A 19,334-nucleotide genomic window follows, 5' to 3' on the forward strand; every position below is an offset into this window, starting at 1 on the left:
TAAGAAAGATAACTTCTAGGGTGGTTTGAAGGTGGTATACAGATTATATCTGCGAAGAGTCCTGCTTGTTCAGATGTTCCTTTAAGTAAGAGAGAGAAAGGAGGATCCTTTCAACATCAGATTGCAATCTGGGAGAGGGATGATAATTATCAATTATTTTCTCTATCGAGGTTTCACTGTGTGCATTAAGTAATAGAGTAAGTTTTATTTTATTTAATTCCTCTAATAGAAGAGACTCAGAAGAATAAACTGTGCATGCTTGGTGCACAAGGCTTTTGATAATACCTATTTTTTTGTGAAGGATGGAACGTGATTTCAACTGTATTACACTACTTACAATCCATGATACATGTATCAAAATATTTATGGTTAATCTATATTAACTAAATCATTTTTTTAACTGTGTACATGTGACTTTAGAATAATGAATAACATACAATGATCTCTTCATAGTGGCTGTGCGAGTTACTTCATGGGAGAAAAATCATTATTATATTACCTTATTATTATAATCTTCTTATTTTCTTACATTCTTGCTTATAACCAAAAAAAAAAAAAATGTGTTTATCATCTCAGATGTCTAAAAACAATATTTTTCTAGCCCATATCTTCAAATTCACAAGATCGAGACAGATCATAAAAATACAGAAAATAATAATAAATAATGTACAAATCTATCCTGTGGTCTACTAAAGAACTTAGTCACTAAATTCTAGAAATTAAAAAAAGAAATTTTTATATTTTTGTTCATAATCTGTTGGCTCCGTGATCTCTAATATGTAGCATGTGACATTAGGCAAAAGAATACACAATACTAGACTTATTCATATCTTTACCTTTGTCTTCTTTGATAGTCAACATAGGAAGCACATATATTACAGCATATGAAGTCAAAGGAGATTCTAAAGCCATTCCCAGCATCTCCTGTGGGGGAAGAAGAAATATTTTTAGTGAGAGATAAAGGCAATGTGATAAAATAACAGTACAATACAGCAACACTTTAATTTCCAAAATCTGTGAAATTTATGATCTATGCTATGCTTGGCATTAACATATATATATATATATATACAGGGTGTTCGGGATAAATTTGACATATTTATAATTAATTATATTTTTCCGTAAGTTACATGTATTAACACACACTTCTCTTCATTTAAAAGGTTGGACCCTTCTTCATTCATATACAAGATGTCAGAAAGGATGGATAGCTGGAACCCACCTGAATCATGGAAGAGAATAACTTGTATCATGATGATTCGTGCAGGCCATCAAAATAAGGATATTTCGACTGCTGCCCAATGCTCCCTGAATACAGTAAAAACAATCAGGCATGAACTAGAGACTTGCAATGGTGACTACGAGGATGTAGCAAGAAGAAAGATCCCTAGCAGACGATCTGACTGTGTTCGTACAGCAGAATTCCTCGCAAATCTGCAGGAACAGGTGTTGAAGAACCCTGGCATTGGAATTCGGGCTTTGTCACGTGAAATGAATGTTGCAGCCTCTACTATGAAGCTTGCACTCAATGAAGACCTCCGCTACTACTCATACAAGCGCCGCAAAGGTCAGCTGCTTACAGAAAAGGCCCGTGAAAAACGTTTGATAAACGCGAAGAAACTTCTAAGCAGAGTGAAACATCCTGCGGAACCACAAACAATCTGGTTCTTTTCCGATGAGAAAAACTTTTGCCAGGATCAAAAACACAACACGCAGAATAACAGATGGCTTGCATACAGTACAAAGGACATTCCTCGTGTAATGCAGACTAAATTTCCCAAAACTGTGATGGTTTTCGGATGTGTATCCTCTGAAGGCAATGTGATGCCTCCGCATTTTTTCCAAGAGGGCCTCAGGTTGACTTCAGATGGCTACGTGGAGTTGCTAAACACTGTAGTCAAGCCCTGGATAACAAGGATAGCCAATGGTAGGCCGTATGTATGGCAGCAGGATTCGGCCCCTTGCCACACCTCTGGGAAAAGTCAAAAATGGTTGTCTGAAAATTTCTACGACTTCACCAGTCCAAATGTTTGGCCTCCAAACTCCCCAGACCTTAACCCCATGGATTATTTTGTATGGGGTGCAGTTGAAAAAGACACCAATCGCACTTCCAGTAATACAAAAGCCCAGTTAATGGATAAAATTAAAACAGTTTTTGCGGCCCTTCCAGGGAGACTGTAGCATCAGCTTGTTCGAGGTTCCGAAGCAGGATTGAAGCTGTGATCGATGCTAATGGTGGTTATTTTGAGTAAATCTTGTTGATAGTATTGTAATTAACTCTGCCTGTAATGTTTTTTGTCAATTCATTAAATTTAATAGATACAAAGAAGATTTTCTTTTTCCTTACGAAACTGTCAAATTTATCCCGAACACCCTGTATATATATACACGCTGCTTCGAAAGAAGTCAAGGGACATCTGCATGAGCGAGGTGCATTGTGCCACGTAACAAGCCACTTGTTTATAGCCAATATAAATTGGAGGAATATGATGCACCCAACTCAGTGCAACTGTGTCCAGCTACATAAAATGAATTGATGAAGCTTGAAACAAACATTGTGATCAGATGCCATGTTGAGGTCTATCTGTTTGGCAAACTGTTGACAAATTGGGCAATCCCAGGTCAACAATCACTGATACCATACTGAGATGGAAGAAAAGGGAGTCAAATGCAAGTGCTACCTGGAGTGGACGACCCACCACACACACACACATACACCAAATGTGACTGTATGGTGCAATAAATAATAAGTAAAAACCACCATTTGTTGGCCAACAAGTTGACTACAGAGTTCCAGGCATCAACTAGAACATGAATCCACACAAAAGCATTCAGAACTGAGGCTCACAACAGGGGGTTTCCATGATAGGACAGCAATGTGCAAGCTCCACATTACCTGAACCAAAATGCAATATCATCTTCAGTGGTGTAAAGGGTGTGTACAGTGGAGCGTGGAAGTTTAGAAAGCTGTGCCATGCAGTAATGAATCACGCTACACCCTCTACCAAGAAAATAAGTGGGATTGGGAGTGGCAGATGCCCAATGACCATCCTCTTGCAGAATGTGTAACCTGAACTATGAAATTCAGAGGTGATGGTGGTGTGATGTTATGGTCCTGCTTTTCCTAGTTTGGCCTCAGACCTCTGTTTGTAGTGCCATGAACACCGAACTCTGACTGGTATCTGAACATTCTGGACAATGCAATACTTCCTACTTTGTGGCATTTCTACGTAACTGAGCATTGTCTCTTTTATTTTCTCTTTCAAGCAATTACCCTATCACAACCTAAACAAATATGGTTGTATCAGACTGCCTCTCATATGGGAAACCCTCATTCGCAGACAGTCAGCCTAACAGCCAAGAACATTCAATTGAAGCCAATAGGTGGAGTAATTATATGACTTTAGGTCTTCTTGTATCTCTCTGTTTCGTTCTTTGTTACTGAAGTATGCCTATGTGCACATTTTTAATATCAGTGTATTAATCCCAGAATACTGATTTATCATCATCATCAAATTCCTGACATGTACCTCAAGGGATGTACAGGATATGATAGTACTACATGAACAATTTGCATCATTACTAACTTCCTATCTACAATTTTCCTCCAAATCAACCTGAAACCTGTCAAAATTCCAATGATGCCAGATCTTATATTTCTATCTTCTAAGACACTTCTTACCATATCAATCTGCCTATATCTTGGTCTTTCTCTAGTTCTTTTTCCTGTCAACCTGGGAGAGAACACTTGTTTTACTAATCTTTCTTCTCCCATCCTATTTAAATGACCATACCACCTGAGATCAGCTATGCTACCACATTCCTGGATATTAAAGACGTCAAGTTCTTTCCTAATATCCTTGTTTTTAATCATATTGCCATTGATGCCATCTGTTCATACCCATAATCTTTCTCAGGACTCTAATATCTGTGGTCTTTCAAACACTAGTCTTTGGTCAAGTGTTTTACTTCTAACCCAGCTCTCAGATCTATAAGTTAAAATTGGTTTGAACACTATCTTGTATACGGCTAATTCAGTGTTTCGACTAATTTCTCTCTTATTCCATATAAATTTATTCAGTTGACTTCCTATCATAACAGCTTTGTTGATTCTGTTGTCTATTTCATTATTTAACCATCTTCACAAAAAATCATGCCTAAGTAGCTGAAATGTTTTACTTGTTCTATAATTTCTCCATTCACAACAGTTTTTCAATGCTTCTGCCCATTTTCATTGTCTTTGACTTGTTATTGTTGACATTTATACCATATCTATTACAACAGTTATTCAATTTAGTAAGGGAATCTTGCAGAATTGTACTGGATTTATTTAGCAGTATAACATCATCTGGATAAAGCACAGAGCTTGATGAAAGTTTATTTTTCACTTGGTTAGAGTATAATAAATTTAGTTTAATCCTTTATCCAAGTGTGAGCAAACAAAGTTTGGGCCTGAACGTATCTTCAGGTATCTCCCATAATGCAAAACCATCTCCTTGCAGATATGTCTAATGTTATGCATTAAGGGAAGGGCCACAACCCAGACTAGTTTCGACCTTTATTGAGGTCTCTTCAGTGGGAGCCAGGCCCAAGTGGAGATACCGGGCAGAAGCATTAGCAGGTCATCTCTACCTATAGGAGTTGCCAAATGGTGTGCCACCCTTTTTTAATAAATTACTCTGGATTTAGAGAAAGATGTTGAAAGTTGAAAGTCCTCAGTCCTGAAAATATCTTCAGGACTGAGGAAAGGTAGCGCAACACCAGGTAACTCGGTGCAAAGATGAAAGATGGACAAGCTATCATCACTCCTATCTCAGTATCTCCCATAATGCAAAACACATCTCCTTGCGGATATGTCTGATGTTATGCATTAAGGGAAGTGGCTCCCACTGAAGAGACCTCAATAAAGGTCGAAACTAGTCTGGGTTGTGGCCCTTCCCTTAATGCATAACATTAGACATATCCGCAAGGAGATGTGTTTTGCATTATGGGAGATACTGAGATAGGAGTGTTGGTATCTTGCTCCACCTTTGCAAGGAGTGCCCTGGTGTTGTACCACCTTGCCCCAGTCCTGAAGATACTTTCAGGTGCAAACTTTGTTTGCTCACGCTTAGATAAAGGATTAAACTAAATTTATTATAAAGCACAGAGCTGACATTAACATGTCCAATTTTAATATCAAGTTTAATACCACTTTCCTACATAATGTGATCAATATAGATAAACGGATAACAGAGGGGATAATATACATCCTTGTCTGCCACCAGATTTAACATTAAACCATCTTCCTGTACTTTTTTCAATTCTCACTGCTTACTTACAACTGAAATAAAGACTAAATATTGCTTGATATAATGCCCCACTGACATCATACAATGTAGCATTTAGAATAGCTTTTCTATTGGCACCTTGTCATATGCTTTTTCAAGATATACAAAACTTAAATACAGATATTCTCATGATTTCTCAATTATTTGTTGTAAAGTGAAAATCTGATCCTGACAGCCACTATTTGACCTGAATTCAACTTGTTCTTCACCAAACCTTTCTTCCACAATCCTCGACCATTTCTCAAGTATACTGGCATAAATCTTACCAGGAACACTCAGTAGAGAAATACCTCTTTAATTCTCACATTCAGTTTTCTTACCCGTTTTATATATGGGTACTATGAGAGCTCTAGTGCAATCACCCGGAATTCATCCCTCTGTCCAGGCCTTCTGAACTATGCAGTGCAGCCACTGTAAGACTTTTATACCTCCATACTTGAGCATGGTCGAATATCATTACTCTAGCTGCCTCTCCACATTTCAGGCTTTTGATGGCTTTTTCTACTTCAAGTATGGATATGTATTCCTGATTGCATGCCTGTTGAGTGTTTTTTACTACTGTGCTATCACTGGTTGTTTCATTTAGCAATTTTTTGAAGTAATTACTCCATACTTGAAGGATATCTTTTTCTCCGGTTTTCATGTCACTTTTATCATCTTTAATTCCTTTGGTCAGAAAGACCTGGGTTTGATTCCTGTCCAAGATGTGAGGAAGAACCTTTATCTGGTCTCTTTTGACTAAAGAGAGTTAGCCAGTCACATACAAAGGTAGGGTTTTCTTTCGCCCAGAAATATTTGGGTTTTTCATCCCCCAGAACAGGCAAACCAGCCCAGTAAACACACACTTCTACAGTCATAACTGCCCCCCAAACTCAACACCAGACTCTGCGAAAGCTGGATGGGGATTTCCCACAGTCATATATAATCAGGGCATACCCTGCACCAAGCAGGATAAAAGTGCTATAAAGAGGAAGAAGAGTTATTTATATTTCACAAATAAAGAAATTTGTTCGTGAAATATAAATAAAGATTTTTTTTCAAAAATGTTCATTATAAATGAAAACATACATGTTAAGAGATTTATAGGATGACATGTAATTCATTCTATTCCATAGCAATTATTGGGCACATGCATAATACAACTGTTGTTCACAACTATTGTTTGCCTCCTTCATATGTGCCAGTGATTATCATATGGTTCATGTTTTATAATTGTTGGTTCATATTTACACCTTTTGTTAATTTAAATATACCAACAAAACATAATTATCCCTGTAATTATTGATTTCTAGCATATTCTGAAACAAACACATTTTTCATCCCCACTCTCCCCCAACACAGTTTGTTTCAATTGAGCATGCCGTGTTCAATTATGGCATGTATTCACAAAATATGAGACAAATTCGATTGTCCTGCCCCAAAGTAAAGTACAGCATGAAATAAAAATTGTCCCTGACTAGCATGAACATGTTAAGAGATCTGCAAGTACTAAAAACAGTAAAATAATAAAAATCAGCTCATTACTTACTTTTCCTTCCAATTCCAATAAAACATTAAGTTGACCATTATCCTCAGTAAAGCCCTGATAACTCAAGTTATGAGCTGCACGGTGTGTACAAATAAAGACATCCCCGGATTTCAGTTCAAAAGCAATGTATTTCATATCTGGTCTTACCCAACAATTAGTTTGACCATACATTGTCTCAGGCCTCAATGTGGCAGCAACAAGAAAAAGTGAACGATCTGAAAGGGAACTGAAATGAAAAATGATTTCTTGAGTTTTATGAAATATAATGCACACACACAGTAATAATGCAAGAAATTATCCAAGAGCTTTCAAGGATGGTACTAAAATTTAGAAATATTTGGAGACAGGATTATGGAACTATATTATGAATCATTCATTCTCATATTATTGTTTGTTATAACCTGATTGCAATGATAGTTATGTTAGCAATGCATTTTGAGGAGCTGCCAAACAGTCCATTACAGAACCTTAATGTGAATACATCTGTGGGATTGGATGGTATATCAGCATGGGTCTTATGTGAAGTGGCTAAAGAATTGTCAGTGCCCTTGACCTTATTGTTTAATCTGAGTCTTGGGTCTGGTTTAGTCCTGAAGGGGTGGAAAGAGGGGAAAACAGTTCCACTGCATAAAGGAGGATCCAAGACTACTGTTGCAAATTACCGACGGATCAGCATATCAGGAGTCGTGGTCAAAGTCTTGGAGAAAGTAGTCAAGGGAAAAACACAGGAATGGATTGATGAAAATGAGATACTGTATGGAGGACAGCATGGTTTTGTGAACAGTTCATGCCTCAGTAACTTACTCGGGTTTTATAACACCGTGACGGCTGAACTGGATAAGGGTAATGGGTTTACAGTGATACTGCTGGACCTGGCTAAGGCCTCTGACAGTACCACATGGAAGTCTAATCCGTAAACTGCAAGATATGGGAATGGATATAGGGTTGGTGAGATGGATAGGAAGGTGGTTGATGGAGAGATACCAGAGAGTAGTTTACTCAGGAGCAGAGTCCAAAAGATGGCCTTTGACTAGTGGTATGCCGCAAGGTTCTATTCTTGGACCACTGTTTAATTTGTTCATTAACGATATAGGGAAGGATCTGAGAGGAACAGTTCATTTGTTTGCTGATGATGCTAAGTTGGGTAGGGCAATAGTGAATGCAGAAGATGTAAAAATTTTGTAGGATGATTTGGATAGATTGGAGGTCTGGGCTAAGGAGAATGGATGTCAATTTAATGTGGTAAAATGTAAGGTTATGCATTTTGGGGTGAAAAGATTAGCAGCAGTATATCACATTGGTGGAACTGTACTCCAGGAGATTGATGAGGCCAGGGACTTGGAAGTATTGGTAGATAGGGAGTTGAAGTTTAGGGGGCACATTGCAAAAGTGGCTAAATCAGCTCATCAAATCACTTGGATGCTGAAGAATATTTTGACAAGCAGAGATAAGCAAGTTATTGTTCCTCTGTATCGAGCCTTCATAAGACCCCATCTTGATTACTGTGCCCAGATCTGGTCACCTAGGTTTCTTTTGATGGGGAGGAGGTTGAGAGGATCCAGAGGGGAGTGACCAAGATGATAGCAGGTCTATGGAATGAACCTTATGAAAACAGGTTGAAGATTTGTGGGTTGCAGAATTTTGATAGGTGGAAAAGGGGAGATATGATTGAGAGATTCAAATTGCTGAAGGGTTTCTATAGAATTAATTCAGAGGATATTTTTGAAAACAAGACTGGTGGTGGGAGGACTAGGGGACATCCATGGAAGCTGGGCAAAAGTATGGTTAGTAAGGGTGTTAGAGCTGGGTTTTTTACTTTTAGAGTGGTGAATGAGTGGAATAAGCTGCCAGAGTCTGTTGTGGGTGCTATGATAGTGAATGAGTTCAAGGCAAAGTATGATAGATACTGTGTGAATGTCGAATAGTTGTGATGGACATGATGTTTAGGGCCTCCCTCGATGAGTCTAAGGACTCCTTGGAGTCACTCGTAATAATAATAACAACAACTTGGAGGAGAAATAAATGCTAAGGTGAAACAGATAAAAAAACTTGTAGGTGCATAGTTTATGAACCAAAAACCTAGTGAAAATCATTTTACCAAAAATTAAGAAGCTTACATGCACCAAAAAAAGCCAAACATATTAGTTCAACAATCAAGGTCAGGTTGATTTCATTTATTTATTTATCATTAATAAATAAATACACTACCCTGAACAAAAATTTGGTATCATCAAAACCTTAAAAAAATAGACCTCTAAATATACTCAAAAATGAAGAAATTGATTTAATTTAATGATGAAATTTAGTTTCATCATTTTTGAATATATTTAAAATTCTATTTTTCAAATTAGATATATTAGATACCTGCCCATGTGGATTTCATACATGTAAACTTCTGCTGATAATCCTCTAGCAATGTTTTTGTTAATAAAGCAGCAGCCAGATGAGTGTGAAAGCACCAGTTCTTGCCTGATCACTGAAGTGAAGCAAACCTGAGCCCAATTAGTACTTGGGAGGGTTCCCACCTAGGAACTTTGGGTGCTGCTGGCATTAATTAGTCCATGTGGTTAGCCAAGTGGCAATATGCTTCGTAACGATATGCCTGGAAAAGCAGTGTCCTGGGTTCAATTCCCCTCGCTGACGTGAGGAGCTTAGGATCTTTCTCATCCATAGTCAAGTCAGTTGGTCTTGGACGTGGACTGCAGGGTTTTTCTCCCTAGTTTATCTGGGGATTTTCATTCTGCAAGGAGGCAAACCAGCCTTGAAAACTCAACACTTCTACAGACATAGGATACAATGGAAGGCATAGGGCTACCCACTTTATCCTCGTATAACAGTGGCGTTAAATGAATAAAAAACCCTCGACACAGCAAGAGGGGAAAAGGAAGAAAAAGAAGGTAGAAGAGGATGTCCAGGAATAATTTTCTGTCCTTTTCTAATTCTAATGTGAATTTGAATTTCAGATAGCAATTATTCAGGAAATGTTCTTCAATAAATCTTCAATGTCTTTGTGGGTATGTTTCCAAATAATAAAGATATCAACAATATATCTCCATCAGAATTTAGTTTACTCCATCAGAAATTAAGGTTACTTGTGCTACAGCTACTTCTACAAATATTTTGATGTATAAATAGACAATGGAAGGCGATAATGTGAGTTCATTGCCAGACCATCCTATTTAATCAGTTCTACAAAATTGGCTACTCAAAAGGTACTAAAGAAACTTTTATTTTCTGATAAATCATCCCATGATAACCCAGAAATTAATTACAACAGCACAGTATCCTTACCATACATTGGCAGCACGTCAAAAAAAATTGCCCAAATACTAAAATCAGTCAATATCAGAACAGCCTTCAAATCAGTTAACACCTCACAAAGTTTCTTATGTTTACCTAAAGAAGAAGTTCTTTCATTTATAACCATCCTAGAGTATACAAGATTCCATGTTTTTGTGAAAAGGTGTACGTATGTCAAACTGGGAGAAGTTTCTAAATCTGTAAAAAAAACAGCATGTAAGCAATGTTGAAAACAAAAGGGAAGCACACATCCTCAAAGAAAATGTCACAAAGTCAATTGGCAAGCGTCCTCCATGCCTTACTTAGAAGAGAATTACTTTGGCAGATTGTGCAAGGAGTTTTCCAAGGTCATTTGCTCAAAAGGCACACTAAAGAGAAACCAAGGACTGATCCTTCATAACATAAGGAAATCATTAATTAATATGTGCAACATTAAAGACCTCATACCAGCAATCACATATAGAGTTTACACAATGATGTAGAGACTGCGCATAGCATGCCTAATGATACACATTATTAAACTATTGCTTTTTTTGTTTGTTTTTTCTCAATTTATAGAAATAACAGTTGTTGGGAAATATTTTTTTTGCCTTTTTTTTTTTTTTGGTTATGTTAAATAACTTTCCCTGAAGATGCTGTCAGCCATATAGACAACAATGAAAAGATGTAGAAGAAAACATCCAGTGTTAATAATATTAAAAATAAATAAATAAAAAAAAAACATCTAGGAGTTAAAGTTGGTTATTTATTAAGTTAATACAAATATTTTTATTTCATACTTATGATGGAGAACCTCTCTGTATGTGCAAGCAACAAAGTAATACGAAACATCTTAACAGATCACCTAATAACATGCTTACCTAAGTTTAGGAGGAAATGGTTGCTGGATTCTCATTTTAATCAAAGTATATTCCTGTGGTCCAACTCCCTAATATAAGAAAAACTGTAAGACACTGAAAAGATTGGTATGTCGTATTGAATAATGCATATTACTATTTTGCATTAAGAAAAATAAATAATATTAACATAAACTAAGCAAAATAATTAACCGTAAAGAATATAAATGCCTTATCTGCTTATTAAATCAACCAAACACTGTATCCAGATTAAATTTATCAATAATTCCCAATGGTAAACCAATAAGAGTTTCAAAATAACTTTCCCTGCTGTGAATCCGCATTTTAAAGTTAAATGTTTGGATTGCATTCCTAGCATTACAATTCTGACTTAAATTCATAATAATTTTTTTGTTAAAATAAGAATACACCATATACCAGTGTTTCTCAACGTGGGGGGGGGGGGTGTACACCCCACAGGGGGCCAATTTGAAAATGTACATGTACATATTTATATTATACTTTTTCAGAACTTGGCTGACTATTATGCTGGGGGGGGGCATCAAAATCTTTGAGACATTGAGGTGGGGCATGATTCAAAAAACATTGAGAAACACTGCCATATACTAATAAGACCAAAGGAATGCTATCATTTATTTGTTTAAACAAGCAGCTGCAATTTCATGAGGCCCTACCTCTTCCCCTGTTGTGACATCACCAAAGTAAAAATCTGCAAAAACTACAAAAATAACATTCTATCAATTAAGTTCCTCTAAGTCTCTATTTGTATTGAGTGAAGAACACACCGTATTTACTCGAATATAACTCTCACTTTTTTTCCCCAAAATTAAAGCTAAAAAATTGTGGTGCAAGATACAGGGTGTTCGGGATAAATTTGACATATTTATAATTAATTATATTTTTCCGTAAGTTACATGTATTAACACACACTTCTCTTCATTTAAAAGTTTGGACCCTTCTTCATTCATATACAAGATGTCAGAAAGGATGGATAGCTGGAACCCACCTGAATCATGGAAGAGAATAACTTGTATCATGATGATTCGTGCCCGCCATCAAAATAAGGATATTACGACTGCTGCCCAATGCTCCCTGAATACAGTAAAAACAATCAGGCATGAACTAGAGACTTGCAATGGTGACTACGAGGATGTAGCAAGAAGAAAGATCCCTAGCAGACGATCTGATTGCGTTCGTACAGCAGAATTCCTCGCAAATCTGCAGGAACAGGTGTTGAAGAACCCTGGCATTGGAATTCGGGCTTTGTTCGTGGAGTTGCTAACTGTAGTCAAGCCCTGGATAACAAGGGTAGCCAATGGTAGGCCGTATGTATGGCAGCAGGATTCGGCCCCTTGCCACACCTCTGGGAAAAGTCAAAAATGGTTGTCTGAAAATTTCTACGACTTCACCAGTCCAAATGTTTGGCCTCCAAACTCCCCAGACCTTAACCCCATGGATTATTTTGTATGGGGCGCAGTTGAAAAAGACACCAATCGCACTTCCAGTAATACAAAAGCCCAGTTAATGGATAAAATTAAAACAGTTTTTGCGGCCCTTCCCAGGGAGACTGTAGCATCAGCTTGTTCGAGGTTCCGAAGCAGAATTGAAGCTGTGATCGATGCTAATGGTGGTTATTTTGAGTAAATCTTGTTGATAGTATTGTAATTAACTCTGCCTGTAATGTTTTTTTGTCAATTCATTAAATTTAATAGATACAAAGAAGATTTTCTTTTTCCTTACGAAACTGTCAAATTTATCCCGAACACCCTGTATATGCCAAGATTTTCAGGAACTAAAGTGTTCAGGAAAAAACTAAAAATGAGGATCACTTACCAAGAATCTCCTATTTGCTATTGCTACTTCCGGTCTAGAGAGCAGTTTCCTTGTGTGCATTGTCAAAGTCATCTACCCAAACAGTGTCAACTTCTTTCCCACTAATTCAAGCACAAATTACCAGTAATTTACAAGACTTGAGATATGTAATGAACAACCATTCACAAATGACTAATGAGAAGTGAAAGCAGAGATCCAACAATTGTTGAGTTGAAATGCTAATTCTCTCATCAAACAAATTCCATATTATCTGAAACTGTCATAACAACGTTCATTATATATTTCTTAGTTTTAACAAGTTCAAGACAGGGTGGTGTTTTGCCCGTTTATCGTTCCAAACTTTTCATTACTGGGCTAAGTCACACAAAGTTTTAACCCCGGTTGAATTTTATTGCAGGTTGTTTACGTGCCGCTTCCACTTTTGTGATGTCTTATCTGCTTAGAAAATTTCAAAAATTGGACAATAGTTTTTAGTTAGATACTGTTTTTGCTAGTGCAACATATGGTTTTACTTGAGTCTATATAGCATAGTTTCTGTGGAATCCGACATGTGATTCATTAGTTAGTGCCGTTTTTATTCAGCTGTCTCTAATTGCACTATTTGTTGAGAAATATGTTACACAGACTGCAAATGTTTCTGTACCTTATTCAAAATGATACAATAAAACTACTTGCTTATCTTCCATCTGCAGTATAGTGGCTGTTGGAGGTGTGTTGTTTACTGTGGGGAGCGAGTTATTATTGCCCTGACGTGAATGTGTTTAAACTTTTTTTCGCATGTGAGGTATATGCGAAACTTTTTAATTTCTTTTTTGTAAAGTAAAATCAGGATGCAAGTTATATTTGAGTAAATAAGTATGCTCAAACTGCTATGTAGTGTGATTAATTCTGATCTTGGAGCTTGTACACGATCTCAGAACAAAGCATAATTTACTCTCTTACAAACAGGTTAGCTTGGGAGAACTTATCAGTTTAAACTTTAAAAATTAAAACCAAGTTTTTTCTACACCTATTAAAATATGCAAGTTACTTAGTTAAGAAGACCTTTTCACACTTAATTTTTCTTGAGTACATACCAAACACTTGGAACTCGATAGATGCAATGTTTTTAAATATTTCATATAAGAATAAATGTTGTAAAAGCTGTCAGTTAATTAACAAAAATTGACCACCTATATGAGTGAAAGATTTAATAAGAAGGTTATCCTAAGTGTGAGAGTTGTCATTATGCTTTCTGACAAGGGATTATATCATATGGAAGCATAGATTTTGCATCAAGAATTCAGTTTTGTAGTAATACCTTGTATTCCAAAAAGCAAACATTATGGCAATGTAGAGAAAGCAACAAAATGTGTTCACAAGCTGAACTAAAAACTACAACACCTAATTAAACTTCTGAAGAACGTCAACCATGTTGATTCTGATTAAAAAATTCGCCAGATATGGTAGAAAATCTGACATTTTGGCTATGATAGATGCAATATCTCATAATGCTTCACTCCACTTATTTCAAATGGCAAACAAATTTTTTGTAGCATAAATCAGCAATAGATTCTCCATTGCCTCTATTCATTGCAAACATACAGAAGAAAGATGAAGTAGCAGAAGCCTAATGAGAGTCCTGTACTAGAGTACCTCAATAGTGACATGCATTGTTTAGCAACGCAGCTGGCAGAAAAAATGGAGAACTTGGTGTTACCAAAACAAAAAAGACAAAAATAAATGATATTCTTCTAAATAATGACTAAAAGATGGTAACTCAGGCAATAATGATCAGGAAGAAGTAGCTATAATATTCAACACTAAACATGAGGATAATCCTCAACATGGGAAATTCAACAATGACTTTTTGCTGCCTATGATCTCTCAGAAGGTTCCACTAAGGATGCAGTGAAGGGATTTGCAAAAAGAATAAGAAAATTGCAGAAGCAAAACTTGCAGAAGAACAAAGTAGGTTCAAGGCAAAATAGAGACTGTCAGAATCAGATTTGCACAAAAAACAAATCAATGAGAATTATGAGAATACAATAAGGATCTGTATATCCACTCCTGACTTATGTAATATTTGCTTTCCATAGAACTTTATGCAAGTCAGAATTTCCTTAAATGGTTATGCAGCACTCTCACAACTATGTATGTTTCAATTTGTCCAAAGCAAAAAAAAAAAAAGAAATGTTTGACGAACATATAAATAGAATAATTTATTCGTTTTACTCATGACCTTCACTTTTAGTTTTATATATACTGAGTGAAAAATTCATTAATGAGGATTATGTTTTTGTTATAATAACATACTCTTTAAAAATATTATTTGCTCATATTTATTAATGCAATTGTATACGTTAATATTATTGCAACTGCCATGTGGTTAAGCGGCAGTGCTATCAATTAATATCACTACAAAAGGAGACAATGTAGTTAAGGTAAACTTGCTTACTGTATGTTGTAATCCTTAGGGAATAACATGAAAATGTTGTACATATATTATATATTAATTTATGTTGTTTAGAGCAGTGCTTCCCAAACTTCTGGATGTCAGGGCCCCCTTTGCAAAAATTAAAATATTTCACGGCCCCCCTCGAAAAAAAAAATCGTAATAGAGAGATATATTATTATAATATTTATTGTATTTATATTCAATACAAAACATACACAGCGAATATTGCAAAAATCAAATGCATATATTACATTTTTTTCCTCTTACCATTTGGTTCTGAAGACGATGCAGGCTGTTCTGGTAAAATATGAAATACTGTCCTCTTTTTTTGAGTCTGTTTCTGCTTCATTTGATTGTTTGCAGGATTTTTTTTTTTTATTTTTTATCAGCCACTTATCCATCTCAGGGTTAAATTTTTTAATAGAATAGATCAAATAATATCACCACTTACCGATACTGGCACACCACAGACTACTAACATGAAATTAGTGAATATTACCTGAATAAGGGAATCCCCGGACCAGGAACATTTTTCTCTTTTGTGAATTTTCTCCCTTTCCGGTAATTAAGCCTAACGCGAAACAGACAGCAAAGGCAGGTTATTAAACCGTGCATATGATTGTTGCTCTATTAACAAAAGATCGTGCAACCGAAAGATAAAAGCATAGCTGACAATGGAGTTGAAATGTTAACTCTCTACAACCGAATTCCATATGTGAAACTGCCATAACATTCATTATATATATATTACTTAGTTTTAACACGTTCCGTTGAATTTTATTGCTGCCTTGGGAAATCGAACTCACACACATCTAATTAATAACAATAGTTTTTAGTTAGATACTGTGTTTGCCCATGCAACATATGGTTTTGTTTCAGTCTATACAGAATAGTTTCCGTATGAGGGGACATTTGATTCATTAATTAGTGTGTTTTTATCCCAGTTGTCTCTAATTGGACTATTTGTTGAGAAATATACTACAAAGACTCCTCATACCTTATTCATCATCATCATCAAATTCCTGCAATGTACCCTCATGGAGTGTACAGGATATGATAGTACTACATGAAAAAAAATTACATCATTACTAACTTCCTATCTACAATTTTCCTCCAAATCAGTCTGTTACCTGTCAAGACTCCAACATTATCAGATCTTATATTTCTATCGTCTAAGGCACTTTGTACCGTATCAATCCACCTATATCTTGGTCTTCCTTTGGGTCGTTTTGCTGCCAACCTGGCAGAGAACACTTGTTTTGCTAATCTTTCTTCGCCCATTCTGTTTAAGTGACCATACCACCTGAGATTAGCTCTGCTATCGCATTCCTGGATACTGACAATTTCAAGTTCTTTCCTAATATCCTCGTTATTATTATGATATTGCCATTGATGCCAACTGTTCGTGCCTATAATCTTTCTCAGAACTCTCATATCTGCGGTCTCTAGTCTTTGGTCAAGTGTTTTACTTCTGACCCAGCTCTCAGATCCATAAGTTAAAACTGGTTTGAACACTGTCTTGTATACAGCTAATTTAGTGTTCCGACTAATTTCTCTCTTATTCCATATGAATTTATTCAATTGACTTCCCACCATACCAGCTTTGCTGATTCTGTTGTATTCTGATTTAGTGAAGATGGTAAATTCTGTTGAATTTACCATCTTCACTAAAAATCGTGGCTAAGTAGCTGAAATGTTTTACTTGTTCCACAGGTTCTCCATTCACAACACAGTTGACATTTGCAATGATTCTGCCTATTTTCATTGTCTTTGTCTTTTTAATGCTGACCTTCATACCATATCTATTACAACAGCTATTCAATTTAGTCAGAGAATCTTGCAGATTTGTAGCGGATTTATTTAGAAGTATAACATCATCCGCATAAAGCAAAGAGCTGAGATTAACATCTCCAATTTTGATATCATGTTTAATACCACTTTCCTTCATAATGTGATCCATATAGATAATGAATAACAGAGGGGATAATGTACATCCTTGTCTCACACCAGATTTAACATTAAACCATCTTCCTGTACTTCCTTCAATTCTAACTGCTGACTTACAACTCAAATAAAGACTAAGTATTGCTTGATATAATGCCCCATTCACACCATATAACTACAGCATATTGAACAGCTTCTCTCTTGGCACCTTGTCATATGACTTTTCCAAATCGACAAAACTTAAATACAGATCTTTGTTATATTCCCATGCTTTCTCGACTATTTGTCAAAAAAGTGAAGATCTCATCCTGACAGACTCTATTTGACCTGAATCTAGCTTGTTCTTCCACAATTCTTCTCAACCGTTTCTCAAGTATACTTGCATATATCTTGCCAGGAACACTCAGTAGGAAAACACCTTTGTAATTCTCACATTTAGTTTTATTTCCCTTTTTATATATGGGTACTATGAGAGCTCTACTCCGATCATCGGGAATTCATCCCTCTGTCCAGGCTTTCTGAATATGCAGTGAATCCACTGTAAGACTCTTATACCACGACACTTCAGGTCGAATATCATCTACTCCTGCTGCCTTTCCACATTTCAAGCCTTTGATGGCTTTTTCTACTTCAAGTATGGTTATGTATTCCTGACTGTATGCCTCTTGAGTGTTTTTTACCACTGTGCTGTCATCACTGCTTGTTTCATTTAGCAGTTTTTCAAAGTAATTACTCCATACTTCATGGATATCTTTTTCTTCTGTTTTCATATCACCTCTATCATCTCTAACTCCTTTTACAGCACTCTTTCCTCCATTTCTAAGCTTCTTCAACAACCTCCAGAATATTTTGCCACCTTCTTGATATTTATTTTCTATATTCTTGCCAAAGTCCTCCCATGACTTTTGTTTAGCTAGTTTTACACAGTGTTTAGCATTCTTGCATTTGTCTCTATATTCTCTAAGAGCACAAGCTGACTTATTTGACAGGAACTTTTGATATGCTTTCTTCTTTTCCTTCACTGCCTCTTTAACTTCCTGTGTCCACCAGGGAGTTCTTATTTTATTTTCTCCTTGCAGACAACCTCACCACATGCCTCTCTGGCAGAATCAATCAATGTTTTCTTCAGAGTTTGCCACTGAATCTCCAAGGTTTGATTCCTGTTCTCAAACTCTTTCATTTTTTCTTCAATAATCTGTGTATTTTAGTCTACAGTTCACATCTGAGAGCTGCTCAACCTTTATTCACTTTAAAACTTTGTTACATGTTATTCTTTTCAATATGAAATTCAATTTTATCCTGCTCAAGACTAAATAGTGATCACTTCCAATTTCAAATCCTCTGTACACTCTGGTGTCCTGCACCAGGGAGAAAACATCACTATCAACAATAACATAGTCAATGAGACTTTTCTTATTCCTTGCCTCTTCTCTCCATGTAAATTTGTGCACATTTTTATGTTGGAACATGGTGTTAGTAATAACCAGTCCATGTCCTGAGCAGAAATCCAACAGATATTTGCCATTATTATTAGCTTTGCTCTTTTCTCCAAATTTTCCCAAAATATTTTTGTATGTCTCACAATCATTTCCTACTCTGCTATTTAGATCCCCAACAAGGACCAACTTTTCCTTTTTCATTGTGTCGGTTGCTTTTTCTAAAGTATCAAAAAATTCCTCCACTTCTACCTTAGTAGAACCTTGTGTGGGACCATAGGCACAAATAAGTCTCATTGTCCAGTTCTCCATTCTCATATTTGCCCACATTACTCTACATGAGACTGCCTGCCATTCAAGAAGATTAGCCTCGTATTTTGTGTTGAATACTATCGCTACTCCTTCTTTTCCTTGATTGCCATTTCCTGAATATAACATTTTGTATTTATTGCTCAGAAAGATCTCACCAGTTTTTGTCTTTTTTGTTTCAGTCATCCCTACTATGTCGATCTGGTAGTTATCTAATTCCTCAGCTAGCTCCATTTCTTTGCCATTCTGGCTTCTTATGTTGATAGTACCAATCTTTAACTCTGGTGATGTTGAGTTGGGGTGTGTTTTCAGATTTGTTCCAGTAGCTGACTTTTCGCTGTTCGCCCTGGTTCCCTGGAA

General features: G+C 36.3%; 1 protein-coding gene across 2 annotated transcripts in view; it reads right to left on the reverse strand.

The window, feature by feature from the left end:
• LeuRS (Leucyl-tRNA synthetase) overlaps positions 1-19,334 on the reverse strand; it is a 388,197-nt gene that overhangs the window by 283,477 nt on the left and 85,386 nt on the right. For both annotated transcript variants that reach the window (XM_090395982.1, XM_090395980.1), the window contains exons 8-10: positions 11,019-11,086; positions 6,859-7,084; positions 837-924 (exon numbers count right to left, since the gene is read on the reverse strand). In XM_090395982.1, coding sequence (XP_090252108.1) covers positions 837-924; positions 6,859-7,084; positions 11,019-11,086 — 382 coding nt within the window. The remainder of the gene's footprint in view (positions 1-836; positions 925-6,858; positions 7,085-11,018; positions 11,087-19,334) is intronic.

This window comes from Typopeltis vanoorti, chromosome 7, assembly GCF_054136105.1.
Source record: "Typopeltis vanoorti isolate ZY-2024b chromosome 7, IOZ_Tvanoo_1.0, whole genome shotgun sequence".
Classification (NCBI taxonomy): domain Eukaryota; kingdom Metazoa; phylum Arthropoda; class Arachnida; order Uropygi; family Thelyphonidae; genus Typopeltis; species Typopeltis vanoorti.